At 37.7% G+C, this 15,486-nt stretch overlaps 1 protein-coding gene across 4 annotated transcripts in view; it reads left to right on the top strand.

Moving 5' to 3' along the window:
* Positions 1 to 15,486, top strand: part of PLCB1 (phospholipase C beta 1) — a 406,093-nt gene that overhangs the window by 233,510 nt on the left and 157,097 nt on the right. For all 4 annotated transcript variants that reach the window (XM_074864428.1, XM_074864427.1, XM_074864429.1 and 1 more), the window contains exon 4: positions 11,797 to 11,937. In XM_074864428.1, the coding sequence (XP_074720529.1) occupies positions 11,797 to 11,937 (141 nt within the window). The remainder of the gene's footprint in view (positions 1 to 11,796; positions 11,938 to 15,486) is intronic.

Below are 15,486 nucleotides of genomic sequence, written 5' to 3'. Positions count from 1 at the left end.
CAGCTAAAATGTGATTTTTAGAATTAACTAACTGCTTGGGTAGTTTATACACATCAAAATGTGTTTTATTTTCCACTGCCTTGAAGGCTGTTTTATCCTTTAAGTTGGAAAGCCTCTTATCTAAATGAAACAGCCTTAAATTGTTGGATGTAGTTCATTAAATTCTTGGATAACCAGAAGTCTCTCTGGCACTTAGCAAGTGATATTAGGAAAAGAAGTGCTGATCCACCTTCTAAATGTAAGAAATTGAATTCTTTCCAAGCTGCCATGGTTTGTACAAGGCACGTTTAAAAATAATTAATATCTGTTAAACTTCCTCTGCCAATTTTTACCCTTTCTCAGCTACTGTAAATCCAGGTTAACCTCTTTGAATTGGAGAGTTGTTAAGGATGTAAGTTAGTGCAGAATTCCAGTTACCTCTTAATTTCAGTTCATCAGCTGATATTGGTACTTAGACAAGGGGTTTCAAAGTTCACAAAATCGTGAGCGGTTTTGAGGTGGCAAATACCCTTTGCCTCCTCGCACTTTCCCAAACTGCCATTTAATTATTTCTGCTGTGGCAACGAACCGTCGATGGATATCAAGGATGCAGTTGTGTTTTTAACTGAAGAGATGTTCACCGAGTATTGTCTGGTTTTTACAGAGCAACAGCTATTGTCCCTGTTGGTTTTCCTATGAACCATGAGAAAAACTAAGAAAAATGGAGAAGCTTGAAGGAACAGGTTGGGTCTAACTGCTGACACTACTTCTAAGTGTAGTTGTCTTAATACTTCATACCTGCAGATGTACAGGCAGAGACATCAATTTATGAGTAGTTTTGGGGTTTATAACACATGTATAATTCAGATGCACAAAGTTGCTCACTGCTCCAAATATCCGCATCTGGATTTTTTCTTCGTGTAGACCTCATGCCATATAGTCCTATTTTCTTTTGGGACCATTTCCATCACTTTCTTCTTGCACTGATTTTCCATCATCCTTATCTTGGTATTCTCACATTGTTTGGCTGCTCACAAGTATGTAGTACTTGGGATATCCATCAGGACTCTTCTCCAAGTTGATGTGTTATGTTCTTCTTCGAGTCTGATCTCAAATCGATCCAGCCACCCTTTTTATATCCCCTTCATCGATTATTTCTCAAAACCATAGAGTACAAAACCAACGGCTTAAAATAAGGTCCATGGCATCCCTTGAAGAATTCCTTCTCTCTGCAGCTGCTTGCCAAACACATTAGTGTTTGGATGTTCTTTTCCTAGCAAAGACTGAACATGTTTCCTGTACTTTCACAGGTAGTAAAATTAAGCTGTCATACAACCACCCGAATCCAGTTTCTGCATTTATTCATTGTTTTCTCTCTCTCCTCCGCCAAAAAAACATATTTGTAGTTCTTACTCATACTTTGTAGATTTTACTTCTTTTTTTCAGTAGTCATGTTGTCTCCTAAAACAGGAATCCGTTTCTAGTCTTTTTCTGTTACATACCTATATAAAAAGTTAAAATGTACTTACAGAAGATCATCTTCTCTGCAGTAAATTGAAGCCAACCAACTTTTAAAAAGCAATCTTAAATAATTTGTTTTGATTATACATTACTTCCTCTCTCTTAACTTTACTATCTGAAGCAGTGCCATCTGCTGTATGATTTTGCCATGGGTGTTTTTTAGCTGGTTTTATGGTTGTAGTTCTGTTTTCAGAGTCAAGGCACCATTCAGCCAATAAGCGCTCCCTTGCCTTTGTGGTACCCTGGCTCTGATTCCCATTGAGCTGAACAGTCACCATGAGCCAGGACAACTCTCTTGAGATCTGCAGGAAGTAAGTTCATCTGTACTGGCCAATTTTGCACCAGTTTTCAAATGTCAAGAGTCTAAATATATTCTACTTCTGAATTATCGTTACTGATATGTAATAAGATGTAGTGAAGGTTTTGTGACAAGTGACAGTGCAGGAGAACGTGTTGTTGGCAGTCAGTAGATAAATAGATGTGCTATTAAGAGTCTGTTGTAAGCTTGTGGTCTGATTTGCAGGAGCTGAGTATCTGGTATGGTCCAAGAAGGAAAAAATTATGATTTGGTGCATCATCATTGAAATGGTTTATTTTTCTTTGCTATACTGCAAATGAGTTTCCTAGAATGAAATACTTAAAGGTAATGGGAATAGTGTTTGTAATAAGTAAAATCAGGTAAATTGAAACCTTTAGCAGTAAGCATCCCATATGACTTTGTAATTGAAAAAAATTATAGCAAAACATGTCCTCACAAACAGATAAGATAGAGCAAAATAATGCTAGCATGGCCAAACAGGATATCTCCTTTTTTTTTTCTTCTTTTTTTTCTGCTGATGAGTGTGTCTGAAATGTTGCAATAATAAACAGCTCGTTAGTGAGATGTTTTCAATTATAGCTTTCTGTGTTTCATCTGTTATTTTTATACAGGGTGGGTAGTTGGTGCATTCAGCAGTACAGACCTTCTGGATGTACATACTTCCACCAGCTAAAAAAACGCATTAAAATGCAAGTGGTCGTACTCCAGCCCTTATGGAGCACTCCAAAAAGCGTAGTGGGCATTCATGCAATACCTCTCATTCAGCTCATTCCAAGCGTCTTAGATTTTTACAGACGATGTATAAATGAATAGCTGATTGTACCTCAACCTCTGAAGTAACCCTATTAAAATAACTGTACGCATCAATTCAGAATTGGAAGAACAATGTGTACAAGATTTATAGATAAGTGAAAATTAAGCTGCTGTTCAGCTATTCCTGCCCTTATGTGCTGTGCAACCTGCTGTAGAAATCATCTCATTCTAAGACTTTTTATAGTTCAAATAGTCTCATACAGACCAAAGAAAATGAGTTAACAAAAGTAACATGAAAATGAGAGAAGTTCCTTTTCTCCACTCTCTCTTCATCTCTTCCTTTAAAATTATACTGAAGAAAATCTCAAAGTATTTTGAGAAAGGGAAAGCAGTGAAAGGAAATGTGCGTGCTTAAAGGTCATTTTTAAAATCATGAACCATCCGCAGCTAATAAAAATTGATAAAAATGTTCTTGAGTTAGAAAACATCTAGAGGAAGATTGTGCATGGTTGTAGCTTCCAGGTATTTTGCCTTTTTTAAATTGTCATTTAAATTAAGATTTGCACTGTGAGATAAAGAGTACCTTCATATTAATCACAACCACATCCAAAAGGACTGAAAAATACCCCATTTGGCCTGGTTTTACTTAGATGGTTTATACTGTCACTTGGGGTTTTTTTAGAAAACACAGTCTTGCAACCAATTTGAAACTAAAAACCCCCTGAAAAAAGTAAAATCTGAGAAATATGAACATTAAGAAGAAGAACTAAACAAATATGCAGGCTGAATATTTGCTTAGTGTTCTGTCATGGGAGCATGAGAGCGCCAGGGAAGCTGGATTTGGATCACTTGAACTGTGAGAAAGGTCAGAAAAAGAGGAATGAGGTGGCCCTATTTTTGTCCCCGGACTTTTCCTTGGCACGTACAATTCATTCTGTTTGTATTTTATATAAAATCCTGTTTTCACTGAATACGGCATTGAAGTTGACTTCATTTGCATATATCCCTCCCTTTCCCCCAGAAGTCAATCTGATTTTATCCTATAAGGAGCAATAGCATCTTCGGCAATTTCTTCGACTGAATATCTATCAGTAAGTTTATAGTGTTGTCTCCAGCAAATTCTTGTAACACAGGTGGTCCCATCTGGTACAGAAATCATGGTGTAATAGAAAATTGTACGTTGGAGGGGACCTATCAGCCTTCCTTCCCAGCACCTCAGCTTCTCCCTCCAACTTGGTGTCGTCTGTGAACTTGCTAAGGGTGCATCTGTCCCCTTGACCTGGTTGCTGGCATAACACTCAACATTTTTTCAGGGGGTCCATAAGTATTATAAAAATACCGATTAATAACATGTTTTTAAAAATCCTGTGTCTTGCACTGTGGTTATTGTAGAAATTCAACATGAAATCTCAGAACTCATCCCACATTTTCAGAACTCAAAGTTAGAATTATATTTGGAAATGCATATTGACACAGACCTCTCCTTTCTGAAGTTAAATATTATTTGTACAGGTATATATTTGCTTACGTCTTATTTCTCTACCAAAGAAAAGTATGTTTTATGCAGGCACATACTCTCTCTTCCTCAAAAGTTTTACATCATAGGAAAAGAAGTAGCTTTACTATTCTTCATAACCTCTTCCTGGTAAAGATGTATTGATGTTCTTACTTCAAGCATGGAATTAGATTAAGCTATTTGGGGAAGCGCAATTATTGTTCTGGAGTAAGTGTTTCACAGAGAGAGTTAATCAGGGTTGACTGTTTGATGTATGGTTTACGGTATCCTTTCATCCCTGGTAATTTCTGTGGGAAGAACAGCCCTTGGATTTTAGTTGCATCTGAGGCATTCAGTATTGCTGCATGTACCACGCAAGATCTGTCCTAGAAGTCAGTGGATGTCTCAGATCTCCTTCCCCAGGGTCTGACTCTTTGTCTAAAGCATTTCTGTTTCCTTTTACCTAATACTGTGTTATACTCTAGAAATATACCACCGTATTAACTGAGCAGATGGTCAACTCAAGACCAGTTTAGATTATTGAGAGTAATTTTTTAAGAAACATCCTTTTGTTTTGTACACACTGACTTAGTTTGCATAAAAATGGTGTCTTGATGACTCGGGTGCTTAAACAAGATACTGGCTCTATTTCTGTGCATAGGTAGCTATGGTGATATCATGCAAAATTTGGAATCCATTCTGAAAACCTAGAAATGAGAAGAAATTTCAGAGAAGTACTTGCAAATATTTTCTTCATATATTGATCTGATACACTTTTGTGAAATGTATGAAGACATATTTGTAATAAAAGCATAGTGCAGTTTTTATCTTTATTGGGCTAAATGTATTTCTGGTTTAATGATAATGAATTTGGTAAGAATGACTTGATATAAATGATTATATTTAAATATCAAACTTCCTGTGAATTCTGTGTAATAATGGAAAAGAGAGTTTGGAGAACACTGTTTTGAGTATCTTTGATGTAGTAATTGGAGTATATTCATTTCACATGACTGTCATTAAGGAAGGCAGACAAAATCCTGTCACTGAGTTTTGTAGGTGTGATTCCCACGTATGGACATTCTCTTTAATCAGTGAAAGGGATTGCTGAAATATAAACTTGATAGTTTTGACTTTGGTCTCAACAAAGGAAGGAGAGAGAGAAGAAAAACGTGTTTCTTTGAAGGATGAGTCTGTCAATCCACTTGATGGGGAGTTCTTAGTCCTGTACTGTTGCTAGGTGATATGTGACAGAAAGGCTATTTGAACCAGCTTTGAAATCTATATTGGGATTGTTAACAGTAAATTTAAGCCAGTTAGCAAGAGCATTTTGTTTCGGTGGGTCACACAGGTGCACCACAGCAGTTCACAGCTGCTTAAGAGGCAATGCAGAGTGATGGTCCCTTTGCAAGGAGAGGTTTGGGGTGTGACACTTGTGGTGGGATTGTCTCACCGCCAGAAGTTAAACATCTCCTGTAAAGGGCTTGCACCTGCACCTTGTGTACTCACTAGGTAGAGAACAGACGGTATTTGATTTCTCTCTGAGGCAGGAGGGGGAAACACCTGCCTAGGGAGGTGCTTCACGTCTTGCTTGACTGTAGATGCAGATGGAGTGACTGGACAAGAGGAGACACTTAACTAGTAGAGACGAAGATAAGCAGCAACTCTCAAGTATCATCATGGACTCAAGAATTCTTATAGACCAGAACTGTGTGCTTTAGCAACCACAGACACTACAACATCATTTCAGCAGAGTGCTGGAAAGCAATTCCTACCCTTATTTGGTCTTCTCTGCTGGGCAGCGTGAGCTGCAGAGTTCAGTTGGATCACTTCAGTGGAGCTGGGGCTTGGGAAGTCTGCTGAAGCCCTTAGCTAGCCGTAGGGGTATAAAACTGTAGGATTTTAAGAGACACTTAGTGTTTCTTATTTATACTGCCCCTACAACTGCAACTTACCTAGTGCTTAAAGTGTTAAGAACTGATATTCTGAAATCTGGGTCAAATATATGAAATACACATGCTATATATATATGTGTATGCGTATACATTTTTGTTGATAAACACTCTGTGATAAGGCATTCCTGAAGATAAGATGTTCTTCTATGTGAAGAAAATCTGTGGGAGTTTTGCCTTTGACAAAGTCACAATGTAAGGTCCTATTTTAGCAAGGTTCTTCATTTAATTTAAGCACAAACTTGAGTGTTTCCTGGAAAACTCTTTGCATATGTAACTGTCTAATTATGCTTCTTTGCCCCCCATCTCCCCTCTCCTGGGATACACAAAGAGCTAGAAAATTATAAATGCACTTTTGAATGTTTGGAAATCTTATCCTGATGAGCATGAAACTTAAGATGAAAGTCTGTTGCTATTTTTGTTTCAAATCTCTCCTCAAGTTATCAGGACACAAATATAACAATTTGGGATTATGTTATAGAATCTAGGGAATTCTGAAGTACCCTTATAGCTACATAATATAGTTGAAAAATCTACAGCAAAATGTATAATTCTGTCCAACCCTGCTTTACTGAAAGAAACTTTTGCTTCATTATATACAGTGTTTTAAGTAAGGAGTATGGCATGTATTTAGTACCAGAAACAGAAAAAATTTGGAATTCACGAGTCAGATTGACAAATGAAAATAATCAAAATAGTTGATAACCACTGAGTTTGTGTATAGGGTTTGGTGGGGGTTTGGCTTGGGATTTTTGTTGAGTTTTCTTAGGCATCTACTTTCTGGAGGCTCTGAGACAGACCCCTTTCATGCCTACAGCTTCAGTAGGACTCCAGTATTTAATTGGCATGTTAAAGGCAAAGTTTTACTGCATGAGATGGATGAGAAAATAATTTCAGTTGATAGCTGTTAGGGGACTGGGAGGGTATGGCATTTTATATGCACAGGAGTGAATGTTGTATAGAAAATATAGTACACACTGTATGTAGTCTACGCGTAGTGTAGTCTATAATGACTCCTTTAGATTTTTTACACTGTAAAGTGATGTCTTCAAACATGAAAAAATTCTCTATACTTTAATTGCACAACTGTTCTAGCAACCCAGAAGTTCTGGCTGAGTCTTTTGATAATCACCCAGTTTGGCCATCACATTGTCTGTAACTACTAAACTCCGAGGAAAGTCTTTAGCATAGGACAGATTCTTTCACTGTTTAATGTAGGTCTGGGATCAGAGACAGCTGCTCTCAGAGATGGTCCTCCAGCTTTGAGAAGGATTCATAACAAAAAGTGGTGCATTACACTTGAGGTGAAACCTTGGCTGACCTGCTGCCCATTGGTGTGTTTAAAACAGTGTGTTTTGTGTTCTACAGAACTGCAGGGCAGCCTTTTATATATATGTATGGCAATGTATTAAAAAAAAAAAAACAGAAAATTTTCACAGACAGATGGTGTGTTGCAAGTTGTCAGAAAAAAGTTTAAAGAGCTGGAGATACTATTAAACGATGTTACAGCATTTGCTGTAGTATGCAGAGCACACACTAATTGGGATTTCAGTGTTTAGAGCTACATTTTAATAACACCAACTACAGCTGAAGGCAGTCTTCATGGAGATTGTCATAAAGTGGCTGAGTAGCCTCTTTAAATTTACATTATTTTTATGACTTCCAGCGAAAGGAAAATAAAACAGGAGAAAGTTTTGGAAGTCTGATTAAAATCTATTTTTATCCATCTGTCTACAGGATCCTGGTTTCTAACAAAACAACATTATTCAGCATTTGTTCATGAAAGCTGTAGAAATTCCATAAGCTTTTATTTTTTTTTCATGCTTCTGGCTATTTTTTTCTGTTTTCTGTTTTTGTTTCAGATTGATTTAAGGTGTATTTTCTTTCGATAGTTTTGTCGAGATAGCAGAACCAAATAGGGAAGGCTTTTTACCAAATAAGCGGATAATCCTCTGGCCAACTCTTGCCTCAACTGACATGATTAATCTGATTTTTAATGGATTCTAAAGCTGTCTGTGCTGCCAATACCATCCTTGTCACCTCCTCTGCATTTGCCTGCCCACAATTTACATCTCCCTCTGGAAATCTGTCAGCCCTTTAACCACAGGGGTGAGTTAAGAAGCACTGGCTCTCCTGACCTGGATTCAGGGCAAGTCTTCAGACAGCTCCAGTCCTTGAGCTGAAGCTCCTGCTAGACTTTAGTGGAAGGGAAAAAGCAAGCTGACACCTTAGACCTTTTGAATAAAAGAGGCAAAAGGATGGTCCTTTGTCCAAAAACAGCAAAGCAGACTTAAATCATTGTGCTACGAAGGGAACTTTGATGAGTTACACGGGCATTGTCAATAGCCTGATGTTTACTGAGGATCCCATGGGCACGTTCCCTGACATGACAGAGCTTCAGTAGCTCAGGTGTTCAAAAAAAAACCTCTAATCAATATTCAATAGGAATAATTCTTCTGAATGTCTCTCAAAGAGCTCAATATGTCATAATACGGCCCCGGTCTAGCAAAGAGCTTACACCAAAACCTGTCTGTCCGCTCGTGAGCTAGTATATCAAATGCAGCTCCAAACAGCAGCTGACTTTCAGTCTTGTTCCTCAAAATGGAATTATCAAAATAATCCGGTTTACATAAAAGAAGCTAAATTTGGTCTTGCTGCTTGGTCTTTTTTCATGTGCTTTCCTATCATCTCCACAGGAAAACTTGCTGACATTTTAAAAAGTGCTTTGATTCATAGCGCTTTGATAGTCTTCAAGATTTTGATAAAGGATATTTTGCTCATCTCCTTAGTAGTGTTTGCAGCTAAGTGTGGTAATAAGGGAGCAGAGCTGTTCATGAGGGATGTGAAGAGCTGACAGTCTGTTTTGGTATCTGAGTTTGAGAACCTCAGATCTAAGGACCAAATAATATGACCTAGATCATCAGCTAGGGGCTAAAGTGTCACTGACAAGTGGAAATGCATCTGTCACCCTTAAAGGGCAAATACACCCATGACAGGAGTCAAAACAGTGTGAATCCTGTTAGTATCAAAATTACTCTCTTTTACCGAACTTATAATAAAAATACCTATTTTAAGCCTGTGGAGCACATTGCAGGTTACACTGAGATAGCCCAGGATGCACAGTGTATGGCTTTTATAATAGGTGCTGGATGGCAGCCAGATGATGTATTGCTGTGTGCCTCAGACTTTGTTAGACAAGTCTTAAACGGAATAGAAGAATTCAACATTTTACTCGTCCAAACCCAGCAACCCACAGAGGATGGTCTGTCTAATTTCTTGCCTTTAAAACTGGGAGAAAAATCCTGTTATTTGGGAAGCCCAAATTCATACTCACGTTGCCTGATTTCCCACTTACAAAACCTTACTGAGCTAGACCCAGATAACTTCTATTTTGATGAATTTGCTTTGTAAAAGCATCTCATTTGAAATATGCTTCTTTTTTATTCTGTGATGCGTGGCTAATGTGTATCTTAGACTAACTAGAGTATGATCCATCACAGAGACCGTCCTATAGTTGACTATAAATGCAAAGGAAAAAGGTTATCTTCTTTCTTCTTTTGTTGATTTGATTGCAGTTCATCACCAAGAGTGAAACTGTGAGCAAGAGGTTCAGGGAAAGGAAGAAAGGAATGACAAATTATGTGAAAGAGAATAAAACCAGATAGAAAATCCCGTTCAGTTTGAGTTCAGAAAGAATGATGCTCTTCCCAGACAGGCCCTTGAGCAGAAGCATTTATCAGTCTGATTTTGGGTTTGAAATGGTAGAGAGTAAAAAGCAGATGAGTTCTCATCTCGCAGAGAACTTAAACAAAGCTTTGTAACATTCAGCCTGTAAATAAAAAAGAAAGTAACCCCTCTAGTAATACACCACCACTAACTTAGCATCTTCAGGGCATTTCTCTAGCTTTTGTCCTAGATGTGAATTATTCAATTTCTTTGTCTTTCTCCTTCAAATCCTCATCTGTGAAACGCAACTACTATTTTTATAGCCTTCTTCTGTTTTTCTCTTATGTAAAAGCCTGTCATTAACTTGTTTACCCATGAAATCATCTTTGTCTCAGAGCACAATCATATTCCTTCTTTACAGAGCCCTCAAATAGGATTATTCTGTCTGTTTTCCTGCAACACTTGCCATCATACCCAGTATTTAATGAGGTTCAGCATTTTATGATAGACAGCTGTGTACTTTCTTTCCAGCTAATATGCCATACTTCAAAATGCTCTCCTAAACCTTGTGAAGTGTTTGGTGAACATCTGCATAACTCCATTGTCTACAAGCAGATACAATACCAGTCAGGAGATGCCCTTTAGACCGAGGTCTTGTTGATACAGGATTTCCTGCAAGATCCATGAAAAATGGCCCTTTTTATCATTCTAAGCTTATCATCCTGTTATACTAAATTTAATTTGTATTAGTTGGTGGAGGTTTAGATTCTTATTCAAAAGATATTAAATATTAAGAAGTACCATAAATACTAAATATATTTAGACAGTGGGGGGAGAAGGGTATACATGAGAGTGAAATGTAAGCTGCAGTATATATTTGTGTCAATTTTGAAATAATTTGCTCTCTACACACAATCTGTCATCCCACAGTGATACTATTTACTGGCCATTTTTTAGTATTTGTACCAGACTGAAAAATCTTGCCTTTTAGGAAACCTGAGCTTTCAAATTATACTGGCCCTATTCAGAGGATTGAATTCAGTCATGTAGGGCTTCTTTTCCTCTGTCTTTACCTTTATAAACTTTATCTTGAGGCCAAGGACCAAGCAGTTTTCTTCGTTTGAAAAACAGTGAGTGCATTTCTTGGAAATGCTGCAGCCTAATAGAAACTAGAAGAGTTACAAAATAACCAGAAATTTTTTCTCACATGCTTATACTACCAGTGAAGCTGAGGTTCAGCCTATTTACTAGCTGATAAAAATCATTGAATATGTCTTTCCTTCACAGAAATGTTAAGTAGTCATTTCTGTATTAAGCATTGGAGCAGGCTGCCCAGAGAAGTGGTGGAGTCACCATCCCTGGAGTTATTTAAAAGATGTGTAGATGTGGGACTTAGGAACATGGTTTAGTGATGGACTTGGCAGTGTTAGGTTAGCAGTTGGACTCGATGATCTGAAAAGTCTTTTCCAACCTAAACGGTTCTGTGATTCTATGATTCTATATTGGATATAAACCTGAAAAAAACCACTAAAAACTAAATATAAATGGAATATATCTAATAATTTGAATAATAGATGACCTTTTGAATACGAAGAAGAAAGATGAGGGCATCACCAAAATTCCATTATTCATTTCATAGTGTTTAAGACAGTTAATTCCAGACAGTCTTCTTAATTCCTTAGGAAAAAACTAAATTCTCATTTTAAGCTTTATCTAAAATCCATTAAAATCACAGAGAATCTCTCTACTGAGGCCAGTACCCTTTGGACAGATTGTGTTATTTTGACAAGCAAAACAGTTTACATATGCTTAACTTCTGAGGCAAAATAACTGAGGAGTGTGAAGCCATTAAGTGGACAACTTTTAGTCTGTACTGTACCACTACAGACTTCAAAGGCTTTGAAGGATTTACAGTAGTGATTTTATTCTGGATTAATAACTTTAAATATTTTAATGAATAATTAACCCAATCAGAACCTAGTGTCATCATGTTTAAAATGTTCAAAATAACACAAGTTTCCAAAATTGAAGAATTTGCAGAAATCATCACCTCTTTTGGTATAAGTATTTGCAAAAGATTTTTAACTAGTTTGTACTGTATTTACCTGCAGGATCCAAAACTGCGTGAACTGTTGGATGCTGGGAACCTAGGAGGTCGACTGGAAAATCGAATGATAACTGTTGTCTATGGTCCAGACCTGGTCAATATATCATACTTGAACTTGGTGGCATTCCAAGAGGATATAGCGAAGGTAACATACGTTGATATGTGCATGTACAAGTAATATTTTTAAAGTATTGAGATATGGATAAATGAGATAAAAGTGGAGATTGCTATAAAATTAACCTCAGTTCTGTTATAGAGCTTTGCCGCTCAGTACCCAAGAAGAAATGTACAATCATTTTTTTTCAGGGAGTTTATTCAGCAAAGTTTAGGCCCCTGATATGTGTGCTCATCTCCAGAACATTGCCTGTAACACCCAAACAAGCATTGTGAAAATAGTGGTACACACAGATTTTTACTCAGCTGTAAGATGTATACTCTGACTCTCCAAACACGTACCATTATCTTTCAGTAGTTATCACCCTTCTATGCTTGTTCTAAGTGTGTGCAAATTATGGATCGTCTGTGAGAGCAAAGTTTGTAAACAGTTGACTTTTTAAGGTTGGCCTATATCGGAGTAGTGGGAATCTACAGCTCTACCTTGTATGCTCAAGTATGTCAGCAATCAGACACCTTGTTTAACTTGCACACGTGAACGTTTCTGTTCACGTTCAAAGGTCAATTTTAAGCATCCCATTTTGCCTACTGGTAGCCCTTGGTAAGAATTGTGTAGTCAACGTCATTACCTTAGCAAAGTATTTTTTCCATGGAGGTGTTCCATGCATTCTCTTCATTTCTTTCCAACACACCACATAAAACACAGTTGCGTGTGCCAAGCAAGTTACAATTGACATTAGTACACGTTCTGGGGATTTTTTTTCCTTCTTTCCTCCAATTTCTATATGACTCAATTGTGTTTAATGAAGTGGGAGCTCTTTGCTTTATCTATTCTAAATTGACATTCGAAAGCTACTTCTGTTTTCCAGTTCTGTTCATATGGGTAGACTCTGATGACAGCCTCCAGATAACCGCGCACAGAACACACTTTCATACAGTCTGAATCCTCAAGTCCACTACATTGTGCTAAAAAGATAGTTTCTCTGTAGACTGCTGTTATTTAACAACAGTAAGTAGTTATTTTGTCACCTCACAGACAACAAGAATGTTCAGATCAGGTGAAAAAAAGTCATAGGATGAAAGCCTTAAGCTAGGAGGATATATTTTTGCTTGCCAGGTTTCTGTCTCTGCTAATCTTCATTAGCCCATTGGTCAGCTTGGCAAAAATACAATTTTCACTGTTTCTTTGATATGAAAGAATAGAAACAAAAGGAGTTTGTGGTGGTCCATGGACTCCTGAGTGGAAAGTATTGTCCTCGGACTTGAAAACACACAGCAATACTCTTCAGGGGTGGTTAAGAAATCTTAACACTGCAAAAGCGAAAGCGATTGAAACAACTCTTAAGGAAAAAAAGCCCTAAGCATATGATGGAAAATGAAAAGGTATGCTAAGGCTTTAGCAGCAAAAATTGTGTGAGCCCTTACCCAGGAAGAGGGAAAATCACCCAAATCAGAAGCTTATGTCCTTCTTATTTGCTTTCCTGTCTAGCCAGCAATCAGTGAACCATAATCTGTTTGATGCAACAGTACAGAAATTGGTATTTTAGGGCTATTTTCTGTTTGATAATGGAATTTTAAAACACAGTAGATGAAAGTATGTTTTAGAAAAGCTTGGCTGCTCTAAATCCTGAGTAACTCCTGCAATCTGAGTAACTAAGAATCAAAGTCTTCCTTGTTATTTGGAAATGCGATAGACCAAATAAATTAATATTTTTTCAATCAGGTACTGTGGCCTGGGGATGTGATTTTCAAAGCACTGCAGATTAGCTGTGCTTGCCCTGAAATCATGCTAAATATCCTGATTGTTTCGGTGAGAGCAGAGTTTGATCACTGTTGCATGCCTCTAAAAATTCTTCCTTCTTTAACATGTTTTCCAACTCTATATGAGCCGGACCACAGAATCTGGTCCTTATTATCTCCAGGACCCTAGGTAGTGACTCAGAGGAGTCGTTACAAGCATAAGGTCATTATAAGTCATTATGAGCTCATTGGGGAGCTCTGAGAAGGCATGTAAATACAAGACGTTTACAATATCACATGCATAAATATTGACCCTTCCTCTCACTGATGTTCCAGGGAAAGCTAGCGCCAATGAAAAACTCCCCCACCCTTTCCTTTTCAGTGCATTAACGTTTTTGAGATTAACCCTTCATTTGTGATACCTTATTTTTAAAGTTGTGTGACAAGTATCAGTGAGTCCTCCCTTGGAGGAGAAAGGCAAAGAAAACTGTAATGGTCTTAGTGAGGCAGTTAAAATTATCCAATTATGGGGGTTTCTTCCTTTGCAGAAGTCTGCTTATTCTGCTACAAACTGTTCATCACATCCACTGCCCAAGTTGTAGGAAAATTATGCAAATATGAGTCTTGGTCTATTCAACTTGCTTAAGTGAACTAAATAAAGAGCTAGAAATGACAATGTAGTTGGAATGTACTGTTTTATGTGCATTCCTCCAGGAGAAAGTAACTACCGTTTAAAGTACATTAGTGATGTGCTGAAGAGCACTGAGCAGCTGGTTTGTTCAGAGAATGCAGCTTGAAATTCATTAGGTAATGGTCTAAAAAGCAGATTGCTAGACAGGTCTTGATGATGAAGAGAAGTAGTACTGATCTGCATTTGCTTATTTTCAGACGGGTCTGCCTGGGCTTGCCTTGGGATAGGATTTGTGAGCATACACACACACAGTGCTACGGAAGCCAGAATAAAGGAAGCAGTTTAGTCTCAAACCTATTCTGAGCCAATGCTCTTTTTCTGTCTCTGTTCCCAACATGAAGAAGTCCAACCTGTGAACCTCTCTGTATGCTCTACAGTATCTCATTCTCTTCCCAAATCCAGTAACTTCAGGAGTTAACATCCCATCTTTCCCATCTCTTTCGCTCTCTTCTGTGCCTCTCATGCCAACTCTGTTCTCGCCACGCTAGTCCATCCTGACCATACAGACACCTATCCAGAGCCCAAGGAAATTTGTTTCTTCTTGGTTTGATGGGCTTTGGATAAGATCCATCACTAAGAGCTGATTAGTTCCTCCATAGGTAAAATGATGTCATCAAAGATGGTTCACAAGTTGTGCTATACTAGGCTTTCCAGCATACATCTTTATTTTTCCAGCCTCCCCAGCATACATAAGAGCTTGATCAGTATAATAGAATGATAAAGTAAACCATAGAAATTCACATCCATTTGATATATTTTTTTTAAATAAAATTCATAAGAATGCTGAAAGTGTAGAATTTCAGCAGCTTGCTTTGTTAACCTCCCACCAAAAACAAATGTGTGAGAAACATTGCCTTCACACGTAGTCAGTTCTGATTTGAAGGAAGTGTTTTCAAGGATGTGTGCTGTCTTTTCTTATGAAAAAAGTCTCATCTCTTCTGTTGAGATAAATGTCTTACGGTATGTATCCTGATGCATGTAATAGAGGAAAGAAATCACTTCACTGAGCAACAGATTTCCAAATGAACTGCTGCGTATACGCTACCTGTCAAAGCATAGAACAGCTAAATAATTTGTTAGTAAAGTTCACAGAAATTATATAAATGTGAATTAGTGTAACAGGACGTAGCCAAGAGGAGATGGAGTTCA

Source organism: Strix uralensis, chromosome 3, assembly GCF_047716275.1.
Source record: "Strix uralensis isolate ZFMK-TIS-50842 chromosome 3, bStrUra1, whole genome shotgun sequence".
Lineage (NCBI taxonomy): Eukaryota > Metazoa > Chordata > Aves > Strigiformes > Strigidae > Strix > Strix uralensis.
The sequence above is the reverse complement of the archived record's forward strand: the minus strand, read 5'-3'. Positions and strand labels throughout refer to the sequence as shown.